This window comes from Lampetra planeri, chromosome 49, assembly GCF_965212315.1.
Source record: "Lampetra planeri chromosome 49, kcLamPlan1.2.h2, whole genome shotgun sequence".
Classification (NCBI taxonomy): domain Eukaryota; kingdom Metazoa; phylum Chordata; class Hyperoartia; order Petromyzontiformes; family Petromyzontidae; genus Lampetra; species Lampetra planeri.
In genome coordinates, this window is record NC_136155.1 from 4333523 (window position 1) to 4353562 (window position 20040).

The window sequence follows — 20040 nt, forward strand, 5'->3', positions numbered from 1 at the left end:
TAAAGTCACGTAGAATGGAAATAATAAAATAAAAAAAAATTAAAACATAATAAAATAATTCTCACGACGTTTCGGCCACAACGCAAGTAGCCGTCCTCAGGTGGAGAACAGGTCTGTCGAGAAGACAGTCTCATTCAGACCTGGTCTTCACCTGAGGACGGCTGCTTGCGTTGTGGCCGAAACGTCGTGAGAATTATATTATTTTGTTATGTTTTGTTTTTATTATTTTATTATTTCCATTCTACATGACTTTACCGAAAGAACCAAGAAGATGAATCCCTTCAGTCACGAAAGCTTTAAATCGAAATGTGATCTTTCTTGTTTGACAATTGGTGTTTCGAGGTTGGGGGGGGGATCTTGGAATCTGTATTCAGCAATCGTGATTTAAAATAAACAAACATCTCTCCTTTATGCCCTCGAAATGGAATTGGCCGAAACATCCCCTGTGCAGGACGAATCTTCAAAAAATAAAATCGGTCTCGAGACTCGGTGTCGCTTTCAACAGGCACAAATTGCGTTGTTATTGTTAGAATAATTAATTTTCTTTCTACGCGACTTTACCGAAAGACCCCAAGAGAATAATAATTGTCGTTCACGCGGTTGTTGCCATGGAAGAGAAGCCGTGAAGCCAGCAGGAGAACTGGAGTGACGCGCGCACGCGGGGGATTTGCTAAAGGGGCCGTCCATAAATTACGTCACACCTAGGGGGCGGGGGGGTTGAGAAATGTGACGTCACATCAAAATGCGCATCTTTAAATAAATATAGACAACACGTTCTACTTAATTAAATAGACGTTTTAATACATGTTTTCTCCTACAACATCAGAGTGCAGCGCCACATTAAATACGCACTACAATGACAATAGCTTCTTGGTTCTTTCGGTAAAGTCACGTAGAAGGGAAGTAATAAAATAATAAAAACAAAACATAACAAAATAATATAATTCTCACGACGTTTCGGCCACAACGCAAGCAGCCGTCCTCAGGTGACAATAGTTAAAAGCGATTTGAAGCATGTTTTATTTTTTTGGGGTGGTGGGGGGGCAGAGCTTTGTCACGTCATATTTGAGGGGGGGGAGTCTGACTTTTTGTGACGCCGTGTGACTAGTAGGGGGGGGGGGGTCAAAAATCGTCCAAAATCGCGTGACGTCATTTATGGACGGCCCCTTACGGGCAGCGCTGTCGCCAGGCGAGAGAGAGAGAGAGCAACGGAGAGGAGAGGGCCACTCAAGACGCAGAACGCTGATTGGCTGCCCGCAAATTGCAGGCACGTGACGGGTGCCAGGCTGACGGGAGATCGAGGCGATAGCGGCAGAAGCCACGGGGCGTGAGGCTACGGGAGGTCCCCAGCTTAATTAGAGAGAAGCCTTTTAGGCGTCATCTGGTCGAACACCATATGAGACTAGGCTCTAAAGAAAGCTGTCTCTGGTGTGGACCAATCAGTTTCAAAGACAATGCATAAATTATCAGAGTATTGTTTTTTGTTTGCATTTGACTGCAAGTATTGTGGTTAATGTAAGCATGATTCATTGCAAAAGGTGTCAGTTTTGTTGCCAGAAAAAAAGGGGAAAACCATATTAGTATAGAGAGGAGTTGATAAGGAGGGGGGATATATACGGGAGCGTGGGAGAGAGAGAGAGTGACATGGGGGGGTAGAGAGAGAGAGAAGGGGTAAGGAAAGCAGAGTGTGACATATTTTGTGAAATGTTTCATAAAGCAAAGCATTGAAAAGAAAACTAATAAAACGAAATGATGAACGAGCATCTTCTTGTTTCCTCTGATCGTAAAACTAAAAGAGAGGGAGTTGAGTTGGTCGGAGTGAAGATAAGAGGGGATAAGTCGAAGGCCCCGCTCGCCACGCTTCGCCCTCTAAGCGGTGATGGCTTAACCCCCCACTGGAGGCAAGGGCTAGGTTGGAGAGGCGAGGGGAGAAAGGCTAGCAGTAGATAAGCTAGCAGAACAGAAGCTAGCGGTAGAGAAGCTAGCGGTAGAGAAGCTAGCGGTAGAGAAGCTAGCGGTAGAGAAGCTAGCGGTAGAGAGGCTAGCGGTAGAGAAGCTAGCGGTAGAGAAGCTAGCGGTAGAGAGGCTAGCGGTAGAGAAGCTAGCGGTAGAGAAGCTAGCGGTAGAGAAGCTAGCGGTAGAGAAGCTAGCGGTAGAGAGGCTAGCGGTAGAGAAGCTAGCGGTAGAGAAGCTAGCGGTAGAGAGGCTAGCGGTAGAGAGGCTAGCGGTAGAGAAGCTAGCGGAAGAGAAGCTAGCGGTAGAGAAGCTAGCGGTAGAGAAGCTAGCGGTAGAGAAGCTAGCGGTAGAGAAGCTAGCGGTAGAGAAGCTAGCGGTAGAGAGGCTAGCGGTAGAGAAGCTAGCGGTAGAGAAGCTAGCGGTAGAGAGGCTAGCGATAGAGAAGCTAGCGGTAGAGAAGCTAGCGGTAGAGAGGCTAGCGGTAGAGAAGCTAGCGGTAGAGAAGCTAGCGGTAGAGAGGCTAGCGATAGAGAAGCTAGCGGTAGAGAAGCTAGCGGTAGAGAGGCTAGCGGTAGAGAGGCTAGCGGTAGAGAAGCTAGCGGTAGAGAAGCTAGCGGTAGAGAGGCTAGCGGTAGAGAAGCTAGCGGAAGAGAAGCTAGCGGTAGAGAAGCTAGCGGTAGAGAAGCTAGCGGTAGAGAAGCTAGCGGTAGAGAAGCTAGCGGTAGAGAAGCTAGCGGTAGAGAAGCTAGCGGTAGAGAGGCTAGCGGTAGAGAGGCTAGCGGTAGAGAAGCTAGCGGTAGAGAAGCTAGCGGTAGAGAAGCTAGCGGTAGAGAGGCTAGCGGTAGAGAGGCTAGCGGTAGAGAGGCTAGCGGTAGAGAGGCTAGCGGTAGAGAGGCTAGCGGTAGAGAGGCTAGCGGTAGAGAAGCTAGCGGTAGAGAAGCTAGCGGTAGAGAAGCTAGCGGTAGAGAGGCTAGCGGTAGAGAAGCTAGCGGTAGAGAGGCTAGCGGTAGAGAGGCTAGCGGTAGAGAAGCTAGCGGTAGAGAGGCTAGCGGTAGAGAGGCTAGCGGTAGAGAGGCTAGCGGTAGAGAGGCTAGCGGTAGAGAGGCTAGCGGTAGAGAAGCTAGCGGTAGAGAAGCTAGCGGTAGAGAAGCTAGCGGTAGAGAAGCTAGCGGTAGAGAAGCTAGCGGTAGAGAGGCTAGCGGTAGAGAAGCTAGCGGTAGAGAAGCTAGCGGTAGAGAAGCTAGCGGTAGAGAGGCTAGCGGTAGAGAGGCTAGCGGTAGAGAAGCTAGCGGTAGAGAAGCTAGCGGTAGAGAAGCTAGCGGTAGAGAAGCTAGCAGTAGAGAAGCTAGCAGTAGAGAAGCTAGCAGAAGAGATAGGGAGAGGCTAGCAGTGGAGAGGCTAGGAGAGAGAGTGAGAGAGAACAGGCTAGCAGTGTAGAGGCTAGGAGAGAGAGTGAGAGAGAACAGGCTAGCAGTGGAGAGACTAGGAGAGTGAGAGAGAGAACAGGCTAGCAGTGGAGAGGCTAGGAGAGTGAGAGAGAGAACAGGCTAGCAGTGGAGAGGCTAGGAGAGAGAGATCGGAGCGAGAGGGCGAGCAGCGCAAGCAGGAACATCACGACGGAGTCGCGGGTTGTCGAACGCGATGAGTTCTGTTCAATGAAAAGGCGACACAGGAGAAAAACTAGAAAAAGTTGTCCGCGTGAAATAAAAAAAACAGTACAGAAATATAATGGGCGATGGTGTTGGTCGCGTTTTTGTTTTTTTTAAACCAATGTTGGCCGGCAAGCCACGGGTCGCCTGTAACTCTCCCAGCAATTACATCACCTGCATCGTCATCATATCCGCTTCACGTTTCATCATACTCAGCCGGCAGTTGCTGGGGCTGCGCCTTGCCAAAAGTTATGCGAGTACATCAAGCGAACGTCAGCAGACGAAGCTAAACCGGCGTCCGTGATGGTGATGGAGATTCTGTTGGGAGGAAAACTGTGGTGCCGAGGTGATGGGGGTACACCGCTCGATACTAAGAGTGGACACGTGGAGTGGAATGTCCTTCTTACCTCCAAGTGGTTGGTAGATCGGGGGCAAGCGGATAACGTCGGCTCTGCTTCGTCGCTTGCTCCGTGTCTCTCTCGAGGAAGTCCCCTTGCAAGGTCGCGTTCTTAGCTCGCGCGTGTCTCCTGCCCGGAGCAATGGGGAGGGACTTACATTGAGAAACTCAACGCCTGACTACGGGAGGTTCTGCTCCTCCCACCGACATCAATTGTCCTGCGGTGCTGAGTGGGCGAGTTTCATAAACTCGCTGGCGTCCAACGCCCCTCGGAGATTACACAGAGGTGGTGTGGCACTAACTCGTTAATTGCGGGGGCAATTTTTAAAAAAAAATCCTTTATATTAAGTTCACTTGCTTGCTTGCTTGCGCGCTTACGACCGTGCAAATCTTTCGGTCGTGTTTTAACCCACTTCCCGTGATCCAATCGAGCTGACATTTTGCGCACAGATTCGTTGTGCGTGACAATTTATTTTCGTGAAAAATTTTTCCCAAAATTTTCCACTTTTTAGGAAAAAAAAATTTCATATTTAATTTCAAATACCAATGTGATCAAAATGAAACTCTTACTCAAGAAAAACAGAAATGAATAATAAAATAAAACCGATGCCACGCATATACATGTAAAGGATTTATAGTGAAAAACTTTGTTTTTACGGGTTAATTTTTTAAAAACAAAGCCCGCGCCTCGCTGATGAGACCCAGATGGTGGAAACAGGTGCCCTGTTTGCTTTGCTTTATCAAGCTTCTGCTGCTGCTTAATAACAGTGGCGTGAAAGCAGTGCCGGACTAAGCTAGTGCGGGACCTGTAGCGTATATTGTAAAGGGGCCCTAAAAACCACGTAAATACTAAAACACATACATTTTAAACTTGCATAGTAAAGTAATTGTATTTTTTCATTTGCTATACAGCCAGATAATGCGACAAATCGCTAACCTTAAACACCCAGTCGTTCATGAAAGTCGAAGGCGGTATAGTACTATAGTAATAGAGCAAGTGCAGAATCACTGAACCGGAATTGATAGCTTGAAAGCATTTAGCGCGGGCCCTTGAAAATGCGGGGCCCGTAGCATTATGTAGCTACTTGTGCTACTACGATATAATCCGGCACTGCGTGGAAGCCAATAGATAGGCTGATTAAATAAACCGAGTCGTGTGTGCATGCGGAGATGCAGAAAACGCGCTGCTTATATGGAGTAGGCTAGGGAATTGATGCTGGTGGTGGTGGTGGTAGTCGGTGGTGCTGGTGGTGGGTGATGATAACGAGAGCTGGTGATGTACCGCTCAGAGAGAGAGAGATGTAGGCAAGGGATAGAGGTGAGGCGAGGTGATATTATAGTATGGGTAGTGAGTTTAGAGGACCGATGTGTGTGCGATAGAGATGAGAATGGAGATGTACAGGGTGGTCCACATGTCTTGCGACCTCCAATTAATTTACCCAACATTTTTCCTTTATTTTTATAAATTTTTGTTTTTCACGCCCGTTGGTATGCAAAAATATTACGATTTAGAGAAGAAAATTGGGGTCACAAGACATCTGCAACACCCTGTGGACAAGATATAGAGATGCGATGAGATGAAGTGTTGACATTCGACAAAGTTGTGCGTGGTGAGATGAGAATGAAGATGTAGGCAATATATAGAGATGCAGATAGATGAGAGGAGATGCAGTGCCAGGCGAGGTGCACTTTGAGGCCACGTTGAAGGGTCTCCTGAGGCTTGCTGGCAGGAGGCCAAAGTGTACAAGCCCAGAGCTGTTATGGATTGACAGGCCGCAGACGCCAGCATGTGGAGCGAAACGTCAGACTTCACGCGCGAACATTAAGCGGCACAAACCGTGAACACATTTTAGAGGTGTTCGTTTCATCTTCTTGGTTCTTTCGGTAAAGTCACGTAGAAGGGAAGTAATAAAATAATACAAATAAAACAAAATAAAATAATTCTCACGACGTTTTGGCCACAACGCAAGCAGCCGTCCTCAGGTGAAGAATGAAACACCGCCAAGCTTGGAGCGTATATTTTAGCTGGGTTGGAGGTGGGAAGAAGAGCGCCTTGACAAAAGAATGCGCATATCAAAAGGAATTTAGCATATTTATGCGATTCCTCTTGATATGCACATTCTTTTTTTCAAGGCGCTCTTCTTCCTCCCTCCAACCCAGCTTAAATATACGCTCCAAGCTCGGCGGTGTTTCATTATTCACCTGAGGACGGCTGTTTGCGTTGTGGCCGAAACGTCGTGAGAATTATTTTATTATGTTTTATTTTTATTATTGTATTACTTCCCTTCTACGTGACTTTACCGAAATAACCAAGAAGATGAATCCCTGCAGTCACGAAAGCTTTAAATCGAAATTTAGGTGTTTGTTTTTCAAGCGCTATGTGGAGGAGTTGCGTGGAGGGAGCGGTGGTGCAGTGGTTAGCCGCGCTGCGCTACTGATCCAGCCATCTGAGTTCGATTCCCACTCACGGCCGCCAACACCAGTGACGAGTATTTGAACTAGATCCTGGGCCTCCTCTAGGTCGATTCAGCCTCAAATGAGTACCTGGTGCGGTGAGCAAGCATCGGTACTGGGGAGACAAAGGCGGACGGCCGTTGTGCTAGTCACCCACTTCCTCGTGTGCCGTTTAAGGCTACAGGGGGGATCTTTGTCTTGTGGGGGAGTCGAGGTTGGGCTCAAAGGGATGGAAATGAGGTGAGCTCTGAGTTGATGATGGAAAGGTGATGGTGTGGTGAAATGCTGTGTGGCAGGACGGGTGAATTGACTGCCAAGCCACACGCTGGCGTGAAATCACGCGGGCACACGTGATGCGTGCATGTTGTAAAAAAAATGGTAAACACCCCCCCCCCCAAGTTTTTCCAATGCACACACTTTTATTTGCACTCAAAAGGATAACCAGTTTAAGTCATAACTGGCTGTGATGTTTCCATCCTCCCTGCCGATGTTAGCAGTTATTTTCGACTCGCTTAGTTACATTACCAGGTTAAATGTCTTTACATTAACAGGCTAAATGTCTCACTAACACAGCCACCGTTGCTCGTTTTCCTCGATGTGGTGGTAGTTTTCGTTTTCCTACATTGACATGCTAATCTCTCACAATACAATGGCCACCTGCACAGCTTCGTCGTGGTGGAGGTAGATCAGCTCTCCGATCTTACAATTAATTACATGTAAATTTCATTTATAGCCCCGCCCACGTTGCTTATGACCTTTGGGCTACACCCATCTCTAACCTTTATAACATCCTGCGTCAGCAGCTCTTCCACTATATTTTTTCATCTGATGACGATTGCTTGTGTTGCAATCGAAACGTCGTGATATTTTTAAAATCATTTTTCTATCTACGTGACTTTACCGAAAGACCCAAAGAATATGAATTCCTGCAGTCACGAAAACTTCAAGATTTAGACTAGCCTGGTTCTTAACCTCTGTGAGCGTATTGGCAGTCTATAATGTACACTGTAGCAATGGTTATTAAGCCGGGTGAGTGTACTGGCAGTCTATAATGTAGACTGTAGCCTGGTTCCTAACCTCGGTGAGCGTACTGGCAGTCTATAATGTAGACTGTAGCCTGGTTATTAAACTGAGTGAGCGTACTGTCAGTCTATAATGTAGACTGTAGCCTGGTTATTAAACTGAGTGAGCGTACTGGTAGTCTATAATGTAGACTGTAGCAATGGTTATTAAACTGAGTGAGCGTACTGTCAGTCTATAATGTAGACTATAGCCTGGTTCTTAACCTCGGTGAGCGTACTGGCAGTCTATAATGTAGACTTATTATTGGTTCTTTCAGTAATAAATCATAAACAAAATAAAAATAAATATTTGTGTCGTTTTCTTGATGTCTTGGGGGGTGGGCAAGAGAACGGAAACGGGAAGAGAGAAGGGGGATACAGAATGGGAGATGAGAGGAAAATGATGGACAAGCAACGGGAGCAAAGAGTTCAGGAGAGACGAGGCGGCTGCACCACGGGGTCTCGATGCTGCTGGTGCACGGAAGATCGGCGTCTGTTTTCACAGGAGGCTGGTGAGGGGCGGGGTAACCAACACCACGCCCGACCGCCTTTGTTTCCCCCAAGTTCCTGAGACAATATTGTTCACAAGCCGCGCACTTGGTAAAATAAATCGGAAAGAGAAGATATTGGCCACGAGCGGGGCACTCGATCTCGGGCCGCCGGGTGCGTAGCGCAGCGCGCGAACCACCACTGCCATCATCGCGCACACAAAGACAAAGGTCCCCCGTATAGCCCGATCAGAGTGTTGGGACAAGTGCTGTTAGCGAGCACCTATGAAGGCCGGAACGGCACACGAGGGAGTGGGTGGCCAGCACCGTCCCCGGCCACCTTTGTCTCCTTCGTGGCGATGTTTACACACCGAACCAGGTACAGTACTCATTTGAGGCCGAGTCAACCTAGGGGAGTTCCAGAACCGGTTCAGATAATCACCACTGGTGCTGGTCGTGAGCTGCAATCGAACTCGGGTTTGCCGGGTTCGTAACGCAGTCCGCTAACCACTACACCACCGCACCCCCACACAATTGCGCACGCACACACACACACAGATCACAAAGCACGCAGGAACCGCACCGGGGCGACGTGACCTCACCTTACCTGTGCACACACCTGTATGCAAATCAACGCGTTGCGCAACGACCTCGCCCACGGGAGGTGTGGGAGGTTGTTCCGGACACATTCCAGCCAGCGAAACTAAAATCTCGTTTCGCTGGTCCAGAAAATAATTTGGCAACTCCTCAAGCTTCTCATAAGATTATCCCGGAAGGTCTACAGTGGTTGTCCTATATGCAGTGATTGGGCCCTGCCATGACAAGGTGGAATTTCCACCACAGGCTCAGGCTCACCACTGAAGACGTTTAAGCAAGGGGACAATTCGACTTTTAAATTTAACGCGTAGGAGGTGGGTTTACGACATCACATTAACGCGATCCAACCCAAAACACTTCATCAAATTGACTTTCGATGTGAATGTAACTTGTCTTTTTTTAACCACGTGAGTGTAGTAATATGTTTTTACCCTTTTAACTGGCAACGAAACTGACACTTTTAAACAAGGGATCATGTTTGCATTAACCGCAACACTTGCGGTCAAACACGCGAATGTATTTTTACACATTGCAGTTATTGGGTGCAATAAGAGTGATTATCGCTAGGAATATATTGCACTCCCACTCTCCCCTCCCTCCCCTGCCCTTTCCTGACTCCCATGTTGCCCTGTGAAGCCACTCATCCTCGAACCCTCGCATGCCTTCGCCATGAATTCCTCAACGACTTCCCGTCTTCGTCCTGAAAACCTTCACCATCCTCTCCCTTCCCAACCTCGCCCTCCCTTTCCCCATCATCACCCTCCCTTGTCATCCCTTCCCGTTTCTAACCTCACCTCCCTCCCTCCCTCCCTATCATCACCCTCCCTTGCCATCTCTTTCCCCCCCATCAGCCAAATAATAATTTACAATTTATAATTCTTGTAAAGCAATTTGACTAAATTGTTATAGAAAATCCTAGACAAGTTGAATCGATATTTTAGTTGCCATCGCTTTTTAAACGGTGTAAATAAAGCGCCTTGAGCCAAGGCGATCTAGAAAAACTCAAGTAAGATCTCAGACGTTCCGTCCCACACGCTGGGGAGATTCTTCAGGCGACTGCATCTTGCATGGCGAACTTCTTTCCCACCGTACGTAGCCAACCGTGCTAATCTCCTGCTTTCGTACGGCCGATGTGGAGTAACGACAATTTCACATTCACGTGGCAAAGCCAGATAATCGCGTCAGAAGGAGCGGAGCGTATCGCTGCGATGTCTCATTCGTTTTTGTGGATCGGGCATCGCGTCACTGTGTTAAATCGGAGGTGCATCACGTGGTCGGGTAGATTCTTCTGGAAACGAAACGCGCAGCGAAACGTCGGACAATGACTGCAGAGCAAGACGCGGTGCACAACCCTGACGACACACGGGAAAGTTTGTTCATCATCTGCCGACTCCCGGCTGGGATTTCAACTTGGCAATTCTCTTGCGATTGCGAGTCTCTTCTCTTGGATCACCGCCTGGCCGATATAAACTGATGACTTCCCCAAAAGAAAGAGGATTTAAACAAAAATGTTTCAAGTCTCGGTCATTGACGAGGTGAAAGGGTGTGAGCGAGGTCCTGGATTTTGGAAACGCGGCACGCAAAATGTAAACCACACGATAATAACCCACGCGCGACACATTCTCACAAGCGCACACACACATATATATATAAACAATAAAACATTTATTTGTAAAAAAAAAAGACACCAATCTGCCCACTTAAATACAACATCGCAGAGCAGAGTACGTTACAGACCAGGGGCCGGGAGAACGTCCATTCCCGACAGCGAAGTAAAAACGAGTCGAGGTGACGATCTCCCAATCCCAACTGGGCTTTCACGGCAGTGGCCCACACAGCCATCCCAAATGCCAAATCCTCTCCAGAGGACAACCACCGTTGTCCTGTTCTCCACAATGTGGTATGTATTTTACCGACCACCCCCCCCCCCCCTCTCGAAGGGATGATGGGGTTCAAACACTCCCCCCCCACCCGCTGTCCCCAACCAGGATTTGAATTTTCAACCTTCCGATAAGAGGAGCCCGGTTGTTTTTCCCCCACCGAGCCGCAAGGCCGAATAGGACTTTCAGTTACCAGTCACACACAACTCGGCATTATCCAATACGGTCATCATAATAATGATGATGGCGAGGATGCAAAGAACAACCGCCGCGTTTACCAAAACGGACATGTGCACCAACTGCTCCTCTCGCCAACACGGTCACGTGGGGGGGGGGGGGGGCAGGTGATGCACAAGTCGGCAAACTGAAGGAGTGCTGCGACTCACGACTTAACAAAAGACATTCAACACAAATCTTTCAATGTAAAAAAAATATCCAATTCCGCCCTCCCCCCCCTCCCAGTTGACATGCATCACACGTACACACAGTCAATATTCACAACCACCATACAGGGACGAGCGAGACGAGTTCGTCGCTCGCTTGTGTCTCACCAACTCGAAACAAAACTTTACCTTTCCCAAGCACGGAAGGTCACTTGGGGTGGAGGGCGGGGGTTGGGGGTCATATGGAAACCACACGGGCAGAAAAGTGAGACTCAAAGTCCACCTTCGCCAAAACCCGCAAACGACCTTTCCCCGTTTGTTCGTTCGACTCATTGGCAGAGTATCCGCAAGCTTCCACGTCGCCGAGGATACCTCGCTACGTCCAAGACGGTTGGGCTTTGCAATGCAACACTGGCGCGTAACTCTTCTGCTTGCAGTTAAACGTAGTCGAGTTATCCGCCGTCCACAACAAGTCTCCAGAGCCCGCTGCGACGCGCGCTCAAGTGCGCCAAAGTCCGCGCCGACGCCGCCGCCGCAGTTTACAAAGTTGGGACCTCGGGGGAGAAAAGAAAAAAGCAAAGAAGCAACTCCGCATTCACACGGCTCTCTCGCGTTGCGCAAGTCTTCGGAGAAGATGAACGCTGAACGGCGGTGGCGACAACATCGGCGTCTCCACGTCGACCGATCGATGCTTTTTCATCTTTCTCGCTTGACTGGCTACAACAGCGAAATAAATTTAAGTCGAAGCAATTTCCTGCACGAACTACCATTAAGGCAGTGGTGCTTATGCACCTCCCCCTACCCCCGCCGTTTTGGAGCCTTGGTGCCAGTGTAGGAAATTCCTCATTCCTATGGCAGGGGGCAGGAGAGGGTGAGGCAAATCTATCCATATGAAACGAAGAGACTTCTCCACAACGTGGTACTTACTTTATCGACCCCAGAGTGATGATGGGCCGATTATCTTGACTGGTAACACCCTCATGCATATCGGTGTTTTTACGCAAAATACCGTATACACAGGAGTACCGCTCGTTTCACCAGACATTACTTGCTTTCTATCCCCCGACAGCTGCGAGTCCGTTCCTGGGTGGATATTTTGTAGTTCCATTCTCCCCGTCTACCTCTCTGTTGCTCGTTCCCTTACACCAAGGGCACACGCGAGTTGCACGTGAGTTGTTGCTGCCGCCGAAAAAAACCTCGGCGACGTCGGGGGGGGGGGGGGGGGGGGGGGGGCATCGCGCTCATTGGACCAATTCGAGGACGCCAGCACAACGTTCGTTCATTAAGCGGACACGGGTTTAGCACCACTGTAGGTTAATACATAACATATATATATACCTTTTTTTAAATATATAATGTACACATACATTTACACGCACACGCAAACCGTAAAGGACTCGATCTCTTGCGCCTATTGCCGTAAATTACATCTTTTAATGGGGAAAGTCCCGTCGGCGAGCACCTATTTGTGGATTTGCAACGGCGTGGTGCGACCTGCCTTTGTCTTTCCAGCGCCGATGTTCGTTTTGTGTGAGATCGGCCATCGCGCGGTGGCTTTGCGCTCTGTGCTAACAAAAACAACAAATCCAGAAGGGGCTTTTTTTTTGGCTAGATCACATAAATATAAATGCGTGTCGTCGAAACCCACCACCGCCTGAAACAGCCAATTAGTAAGGTTTGTCATGTAAACAAAATATGGCAATTCGTTATATTTTGTTGGAGAGTAAACCCACAAACCTTGCTGATTGGCTGCGTCGAGTGATGGCGGGTTTAACGACATTCATATTTACGCGATCTAAACACAAACACCTCTATTATGGATAACATTGGTCACAAACGCCTGCTGCGTATTAAACAAAACAACAAAGTCAACATCGGTGGCAGGCTGCTTTTAGAACTTGTCCTGGGGCCTCCGCTTAGTCCCAGCTCAGCCTTCGATGAGAGCCTAGCACAGTGTGTCTCAATATGAGCAGTGTCAGCGCCGGGCAGATAAAGGCGACCATGCGTGGGGCGATGCTGATCGCAGCACTGTTCCCTTGTGCACCGTGCTGACCGTCATTAGGTGCTCGTAAACAGGACTTGGCCCAGGCGTTTATAAGGCTTTACAGAGGAATAGATGTACACGCATACATACAGCCCGTAGACGCCATTATGTTACAGTCTCAGCAACACTGTACGCAGTTTTTTTACATTTTGTTGACTTTAAAAGGCAAAGCCTGGTTTGTACACACGGCTCCCTTGACAAACTATACCAGTCCCCTTGAGTGCACACATGAGTTCTGGTCGTGATTTATGGCGATCCTTACAAGTAGTACGGATATTCCTTTGTTAAATTATCTCGATTCCCGTTAAGAGTGTGCCTCCGGTCGCGATGGAATCAGAATCTTTATCTAGACTGGAGGAATCCGATGAGCTACGTGGTTCTTTTTCACAGATGTCCAGCAAGTGAATCAATGCTCACTTCCGTAGGACAAAGATGAGAATGCCGGCCTCAGACTCGCTCATCGCAACGACTTCCAGCAGCGGCCGGCACGTCCACCTCGTGGACCTTCCTCTCGGGGTCGATGTTTGTTCGTCCCAGAAGCCTCTCTTTCTCGCACGGCGAGCCCTCGAATGTCATGTGGCAAGGCTCTTTCACAGCAATGTGTTTTTACATCGGCACTGCAGCCAGAAGCTTAACAAAAAAGGTATTAATTCTGTAAACTTAAGTCAGTTTGATTTGTGGTAAACACATTCTTTTTTTACAAATGGACAGGGCATGGCACTGGTACAACATCATCACCCCTGCCATCACCATCATCATGGACCTTCGCTACATTTTCCTTTCCATATTTTTTCACGAGAGGGCAGGAGAAGCAGCAGCAGACGCGTGCGAGCATTGCCCACTCGGCAAACACCACATTGGGTGACAGGACGCACCGCCAGAGTCCCGAAAGGACACGGGCTCGTCCCGCGAGACAAAAGCACGCTTCGCCCACTCCTCCCCCCGACCGCCCCCCCCGTGCAGTCTGACAAATTAATTTTCGAGACTCGGATGTTACGGATAGATCCAGAATTGTCGCTTGTTGCGTCGGTTGTGTCTTCACACAAATCCTAGCACCTCCCCGCCACAGAGTGATTTGACAGGTTATCACGATTCACGAAATTCGAGCTTCGAATCGAGCGTCAAGTTCTTTTCTTTTTTCGGCGGCGTCGTCATTCCTGCGTCCATCCGTGCGCCCCCATCGGTCCCGCCCCCCACCACCACGCGTGTAACGCGAACTCGGCGCACCGCTCGTACGCAACTGGCGGCGGCCGGCACACGCCTCTCGAAGCGTGGGAGGGTCGGTGTGGCCCTGGGGCTCACGAGCGCGCCGGCTCACGCACGCTGCTGCTGCGCCGCGGAGCGACTTTGCGGGGCTTGATCTTGACCGACAGCTCCCACAGGGCCTCCTCCGACAGGTGGTCACCAAAGTAGTTGAAGAACGCGATGATGGTCTCACTGCGCTTCAGCTGGTACCGGCTGCAGGGCGCCAGCAAACGACACGGTTGGAGGGGACGGTGGGTGGAAGGGGGGTTGTGGGAGTGGGGGGAGCCAGCGGTGATCAGACAGCGAGTCAGTGAAATACGGAAACTTCAAAAACACATTTATCAGGGGCAACTGTTATAGGATTAATTTGTTGTATCTGAGAGTTGGTGAATCACAGATATGCCCACCCAGCCACCGACCCGGCCTCCACCCACCGACCTCGCTGTCCACCCACTCACCCAGCCGCCCAGCCACCCAGCCGCCCACCCACCGGTGTATGTGCGAAACAGTGCTTGGCTCACTCACCAGCGCTGGAATCGATGCACAGTGCTGAGAATGGAGAACTGGTGCCAGCACTTGGCCACGTTGATTTTCCCGTCGATGGTGTCGGGGTTTCCCAGGTGGGCAAACGTGAGGTCCTGGAGAACCAGCCCACTGCACAGAAAACAAAAAGGCAAAGGTCCCCCGTATAGCCTTCAGAAGACTGTTGGGGCAAGTGCCGTTAACGAGTAGCACCTACGAATTTCTGGTTTCCGCACAAAAAGCTGTGGATGTCCAGCAGTACGCAAGGCCACATTTGTATCGGGAGTGCCGATGTTTCATACACAACCACACCAGCTACTCATTTATGCTCGAGCGGACCTCTCGGAGGCCCACGACTGCTTCCGATATTGGACACTCATGACTGGCTGGGAACAGGAATCGAACTCGGGTTGTCGAATTTGTAGCACTCCTGGGAGGAATGGCCAATGTAAGAATAATTTAGTTTAATTTAGTATTACCGCCATTCTTCAAGCACAATGCTATCACGAAGGTTTCGTGTTTGTGTGTACAAACACGGTCGACTATTTTTACCAGAACATCATGGGATCTCTATCGTCATCCGCTGTGAAGCAAACGGCACCTCTGTTATGGTTAACACACCCACAGCATCAACCGGGGTAGGGTGAGGGGGAAGGGCAGGGTGGCACAGAGTGGGGTGGGGTTAGGTGGGGCAGGGCAGGGCGGGGCGGGGCAGAAACAGGGCAGGGCAGGGCGGGGTGGGGCAGGGCGGGGCAGGGCTAGATGGGGGGGGAATCCCATCCACTCACAGGTAGGGGATCGAGAGTGGGGTAGGGGCTAAGTGGGGTGGGGCTAGGAGGGGTGGGGCTAGGAGGGGTGGGGTTAGGAGGGGTGGGGCTAGGTGGGGTGGGGCTAGGTAGGGTGGGGATAGGTAGGGCGGTGCAGGGCAACTCACAGGTAGGGGATCCAGAGCGGGGTGGGGCTAGGTAGGGTGGGGCTAGGTGGGGTGGGGCTAGGTGGGGTGGGGCTAGGTAGGGCGGTGCAGGGCAACTCACAGGTAGGCGATCCAGAGCGGGGTGGGGCTAGGTAGGGCGGTGCAGGGCAACTCACAGATAGGGGATGCAGAGTGGGGTGGGGCTAGGTGGGGTGGGGCTAGGTGGGGTGGGGCTAGGTAGGGTGGGGCTAGGTAGGGCGGTGCAGGGCAACTCACAGGTAGGGGATGCAGAGTGGGATGGGGCTAGATGGGGTGGGGCTAGGTGGGGTGGGGCTAGGTGGGGCGGTGCAGGGCAACTCACAGGTAGGGGATGCATGGCGGCTGAGCGTCGGCGAGCTCCGCTCTGTAGGCGCGGAACGAGGACGAGCTGTCCATGATGCTCGTGTGCTCCGCCAGCCGCTGCACGGAGATAACCCCACGGCCCCCGTCACTTTACACACAATATGTTTGTACGTTCATCCTTCCGCATTGCACATAGAAGGGCTGAAAAGTCAGCCGTTGTGTACATACAGTAGACTCTCAATTATCCGAGTAGGCCAGGGTTCGCATCGGTGGTCCTGGGCCTCCCCTAGGTCCACTCGGCTTTAAAATGAGCACCTGAAGCGGCGAGTATAAATATCAGCACTGGGGAGATGAGTGGTTGGGTGCGGTGCCGGTGAAACACCGATTGCACCACCTTCACGGGTGTTAGTCGGCGTTGACCGACAGCCTCGTGTCCCAACAGTCTGCCTGGTGAAACAAGGGACCACCGTGTCAAACGCATTACCTCTCTCGTCTGCTTGTGCCAGTCCAGTCTGCGGATTGGCACCGAGTCAGCGGCCGACAGGATGGCGAGGTACGAGTTGAAGTTGTTCAGCTTCCGGAGGCACTGCGCCCCAGAAACATCGTCAACATCAGCCATCGTCCACATCCTCCACATCGTCTTCCTCCACATCGTCATCGTTAATATATCAACCCCCCATGAGCACCAACATAGGTCATCACGCAATCATGATCATCATGACCACCGCTGTTATTGCGACCATCACCAATTTAACAACCAACCACCACCAATTCAACCACTACCAATAACGTCATAAATATAAATATCAGTGACGACCATCATCATAGCTGCAATCTGTTATTCATGATGATGAAAACATTGTATTATCATCATCAGCCTCAATATCATAAATATATTATCAATTGCCACCATTATCATAATCGCCAATTACCTTAAATCGCATTGACAACCATCCACCATCATTACCATTTTTTTATGGGAAGGAGAAAAAAAAAACCCCAAGCCCAGCACAAACCTTGAGAATCTTGACGAATTTAATCAGCATTTTCTCCCGATCTTGTGCCCTTTCGTGCTGAATTATGATCGAACGAACCCTGGAGACAAAAACAAAACAAGATCAGTTTCAATTTTCCCCTCATCCCCTCTCTCTCTCAACATCAGCTCGAGCTTCCTGTAAATCACGTGGCTTCTGTGTGACCAACGCCACTCTGAACCCCTCCCCTCTCATCTATGGATCACGATCTCGCTCTCTAAATCAGCCGAGCCTCCAGTAAACCACGTTGCGTTTGTGTGTTTCCACCCTAACTCTGATCCCCCCCCCCATCTCTCCGCCACCACCCGCTGTGATAACAAGACGCCGCTCCTTCTCCATGCAGCTCCATTCTGCCTCGCTCCTTCCTTCTCTCTTCTCCCTCTCTTCCATAACCCTCTCATGATCATCATCATCACTGCCCTCTCATCATCATAATCATCACCACCACCACCCTCTCATGATCATCATCACCACCGCCCTCTCATCATCAGCACCGCCCTATCATCATCACCAACCTCTCATCATCACCATCATCACCAACCTCTCATTATCACTGCCATCTCATCATCATCACCACAGCCCTCTCGTCATCATCATCAACCTCTCATCATCATCATCATCATCACCGCCCTCTCGTCATCATCCCCAACATCTTGGCCTGGTCATTCCTTCTCACCCTCGTAACCTTCAGTCCCATTGTTCCGCTCTTTTTCCACTTTTCCAATCTGCATCTTCACTCTCAACTTTGGCACTCTTTTCTTTTTCCATACGGTCTATCCTTGACGACTCCACTTCCCGTGTTGTGCCACGGGTGTATTTTTTTTACCACCATCGATCGCACCACGATCATCGTTAGGCTCATCAAGAGGTAACGCAGTAGACGACATCGATCTGATTGGTCAACAGACAGTGCAAAAAGCCACCTCTTGATTTACACTCGTGTGTTCTGGAGCCGTAGGTATTAAGAGAAATCCGTGTTGGAGATTATTCTACTTGCATGCATCAGACGTGTACGCATAAACGCGGGATGCGTCACAGGCGCGCGCATTAACATCGTGTGCACGAGGCATGCGTGCGTGCGAGCCGTATCCCCCACCAGTAGGACACGGCGTTGAAGTGCTCCGTGAAGTGAGCCAGGTTCGGGCTCTGCTCCTCCGCCTGGTCACGCGCCCACATGAGCAGCTCCGGGATCTGTGAAGCCACGGAGATGCAGCAGCAACAACACGATCACTATCGTCATCGACCGGATTAGAGGGGGCTAAATTGTACACGAGCGTTGAGGACTTGGACCAATCGGGCTGGCTTACCTCTACGATTCTTTCCAGGGGTTTACCTAGACGGGAGCTCGCAGATCCGCGAAAGATATGGATACAGGCGCGTGCGCAAGCTTATATTGCAGACGGGGTTGTTGGTGGCTGGGTCATGTAGCCCCCCCCCCCCCCGCATGCCAAGCCACCGGATAGTCAAGCAGCTTCTATTTAGCCCAATAGAGGGGGCTAAACGGGCACGGCAGGGGCTAGAGAAGAGATGGGCTGACACGGTACAGGAGGATGCGGAGACGAGTGGACTTGCCGATGACCGGTACCGGCAGTGTCAAGGTCGGCCTCTGTGGAGGTGGAGGCTCGAGAAGGACGCTACTAAGTTCGTTGGGAGGCAGCCACCCTCCGGCAACAAGCGCCACGGTGATGTCACCGTCGATTAGTGGCGAATGGCGGCACCTCGTGCCAGGCTAGGTGACGCGTGTCGACTGTCGCACCTGTATCTTGAGGAAGAGCTGCGAGTCGAGCAGCGTCAGCTGCTCCGCCAGCTCCTGGCTCGGGAAGTCGAGCAGCGTCCGTTTCCTGCGCCGAGCGTCGCCACCATCGCCGCGAGCGCCGCCACCACCACCACCGGTGCCGCACGCACATTGACACATGACAGTGAGCGAGGGAGCGTGCGCGTACGTGTGCGTGCTTGGACGAGACGCTGTGTGTGTGCGTGCGTGCCTGGGATGAAGCACTGTGTGTGTGTGCGTGCTTGGGATGAGGCACTGTGTGTGTGTGTGTGCGTGCCTGGACGAGACGCTGCGCGCCGACAGCGGTGACGCGGGCGGCACCGCTTGCTCGAGGCGCCGCTCCTCGGCCTTGGCGAGCACCGCATCACGTAGGCGCCGCGCGCCCCCCAGGTCCCCCCCGGAGAGCAGCGAGCAGCTCGCCTCCAGCAGCAGCGACAGCAGCTCACGCGACAGCTCCCGCGGGCTGTCGCAGCGGGTTGCAGGGGTCACGTGGACGGGGGGGGGGCGGGGGGGAGGTTACGGTTACGCTCGAGCGGCTGACCGTTGGGATTCCGCGTCGCTTTAAAAACGGAACTACGGCGGGCAACGGGGAATCGCGGAAGATCGAATGAGCAAGTTCGCGATGCTTCAGGTGTCAAACCGAGTCGGCCGTCGGCGCTCACCGTAGCTCCTGCACGACACGCAGAGTCATGTGCAGCGTGTCTCGTCCAATCAGCTCCTCCGCACCCGAAGCACGGCAAAACTTGGCAAGCGTGGGCGGTGACGAGTCAAGGCCTTCATCGTTCTCATTATCGTCGTCGCCATAATCATTCTCAATCCATCAACATTTCCTTAACTGGTAACGCGCACAGAATTATTTGAGGATACCACATTGGCAGTTGGTGCATGAGCACAAATAACGGGAAACTCGCTTTAGTTAATAACGCCGCGGCCTTAAAGGGGAATTAAATATTAAATGGGTGACGTTGCAGGCAATGGCTGTCATCTGTGCGCCATGGTGGCGAGATGTTAACTAACTCTCCTGGTTCACGGGAGGTCGTGAGTTCGTTCCTGATCCTGACCCTGACGCCTGTATATTTGGAGTTTTTCTCTCCACATTCAGAATCAACATTCGTTTATAGAGTATTTTGCTGCTATTCATGTCCACGCCACAATGAAGCCGCTTTGTTGTGCTATCATTTGTGACGGTCGGTCACTTCTGAAAGGAGCTACGTAGCTCAGTGGGCCCTACCTTGTAAAATAAAAAGTTTAGTATAGATTTAGTGCAAGAAGGGTAATTGCCCAAAACAGCTCTTATTGCT

General features: G+C 50.8%; 2 protein-coding genes across 3 annotated transcripts in view; both read right to left on the reverse strand.

Annotated features, from left to right (window-relative positions):
• Nucleotides 1–4221, reverse strand: part of ASS1 (argininosuccinate synthase 1) — a 74297-nt gene extending 70076 nt beyond the window's left edge. The window contains exon 1 of the mRNA XM_078616141.1: nucleotides 4013–4221. The gene's annotated coding sequence lies outside the window, so the exon portion shown is untranslated. The remainder of the gene's footprint in view (nucleotides 1–4012) is intronic.
• A 6027-nt stretch (nucleotides 4222–10248) lies between these two features.
• LOC144733917 (uncharacterized) overlaps nucleotides 10249–20040 on the reverse strand; it is a 36559-nt gene continuing 26767 nt past the window's right edge. For both annotated transcript variants that reach the window (XM_078615928.1, XM_078615927.1), the window contains exons 16-24: nucleotides 19402–19491; nucleotides 19017–19202; nucleotides 18722–18806; nucleotides 18062–18156; nucleotides 16948–17026; nucleotides 16416–16517; nucleotides 15951–16048; nucleotides 14680–14808; nucleotides 10249–14367 (exon numbers count right to left, since the gene is read on the reverse strand). In XM_078615928.1, coding sequence (XP_078472054.1) covers nucleotides 14208–14367; nucleotides 14680–14808; nucleotides 15951–16048; nucleotides 16416–16517; nucleotides 16948–17026; nucleotides 18062–18156; nucleotides 18722–18806; nucleotides 19017–19202; nucleotides 19402–19491 — 1024 coding nt within the window. In that variant the 3' untranslated portion in view covers nucleotides 10249–14207. The remainder of the gene's footprint in view (nucleotides 14368–14679; nucleotides 14809–15950; nucleotides 16049–16415; nucleotides 16518–16947; nucleotides 17027–18061; nucleotides 18157–18721; nucleotides 18807–19016; nucleotides 19203–19401; nucleotides 19492–20040) is intronic.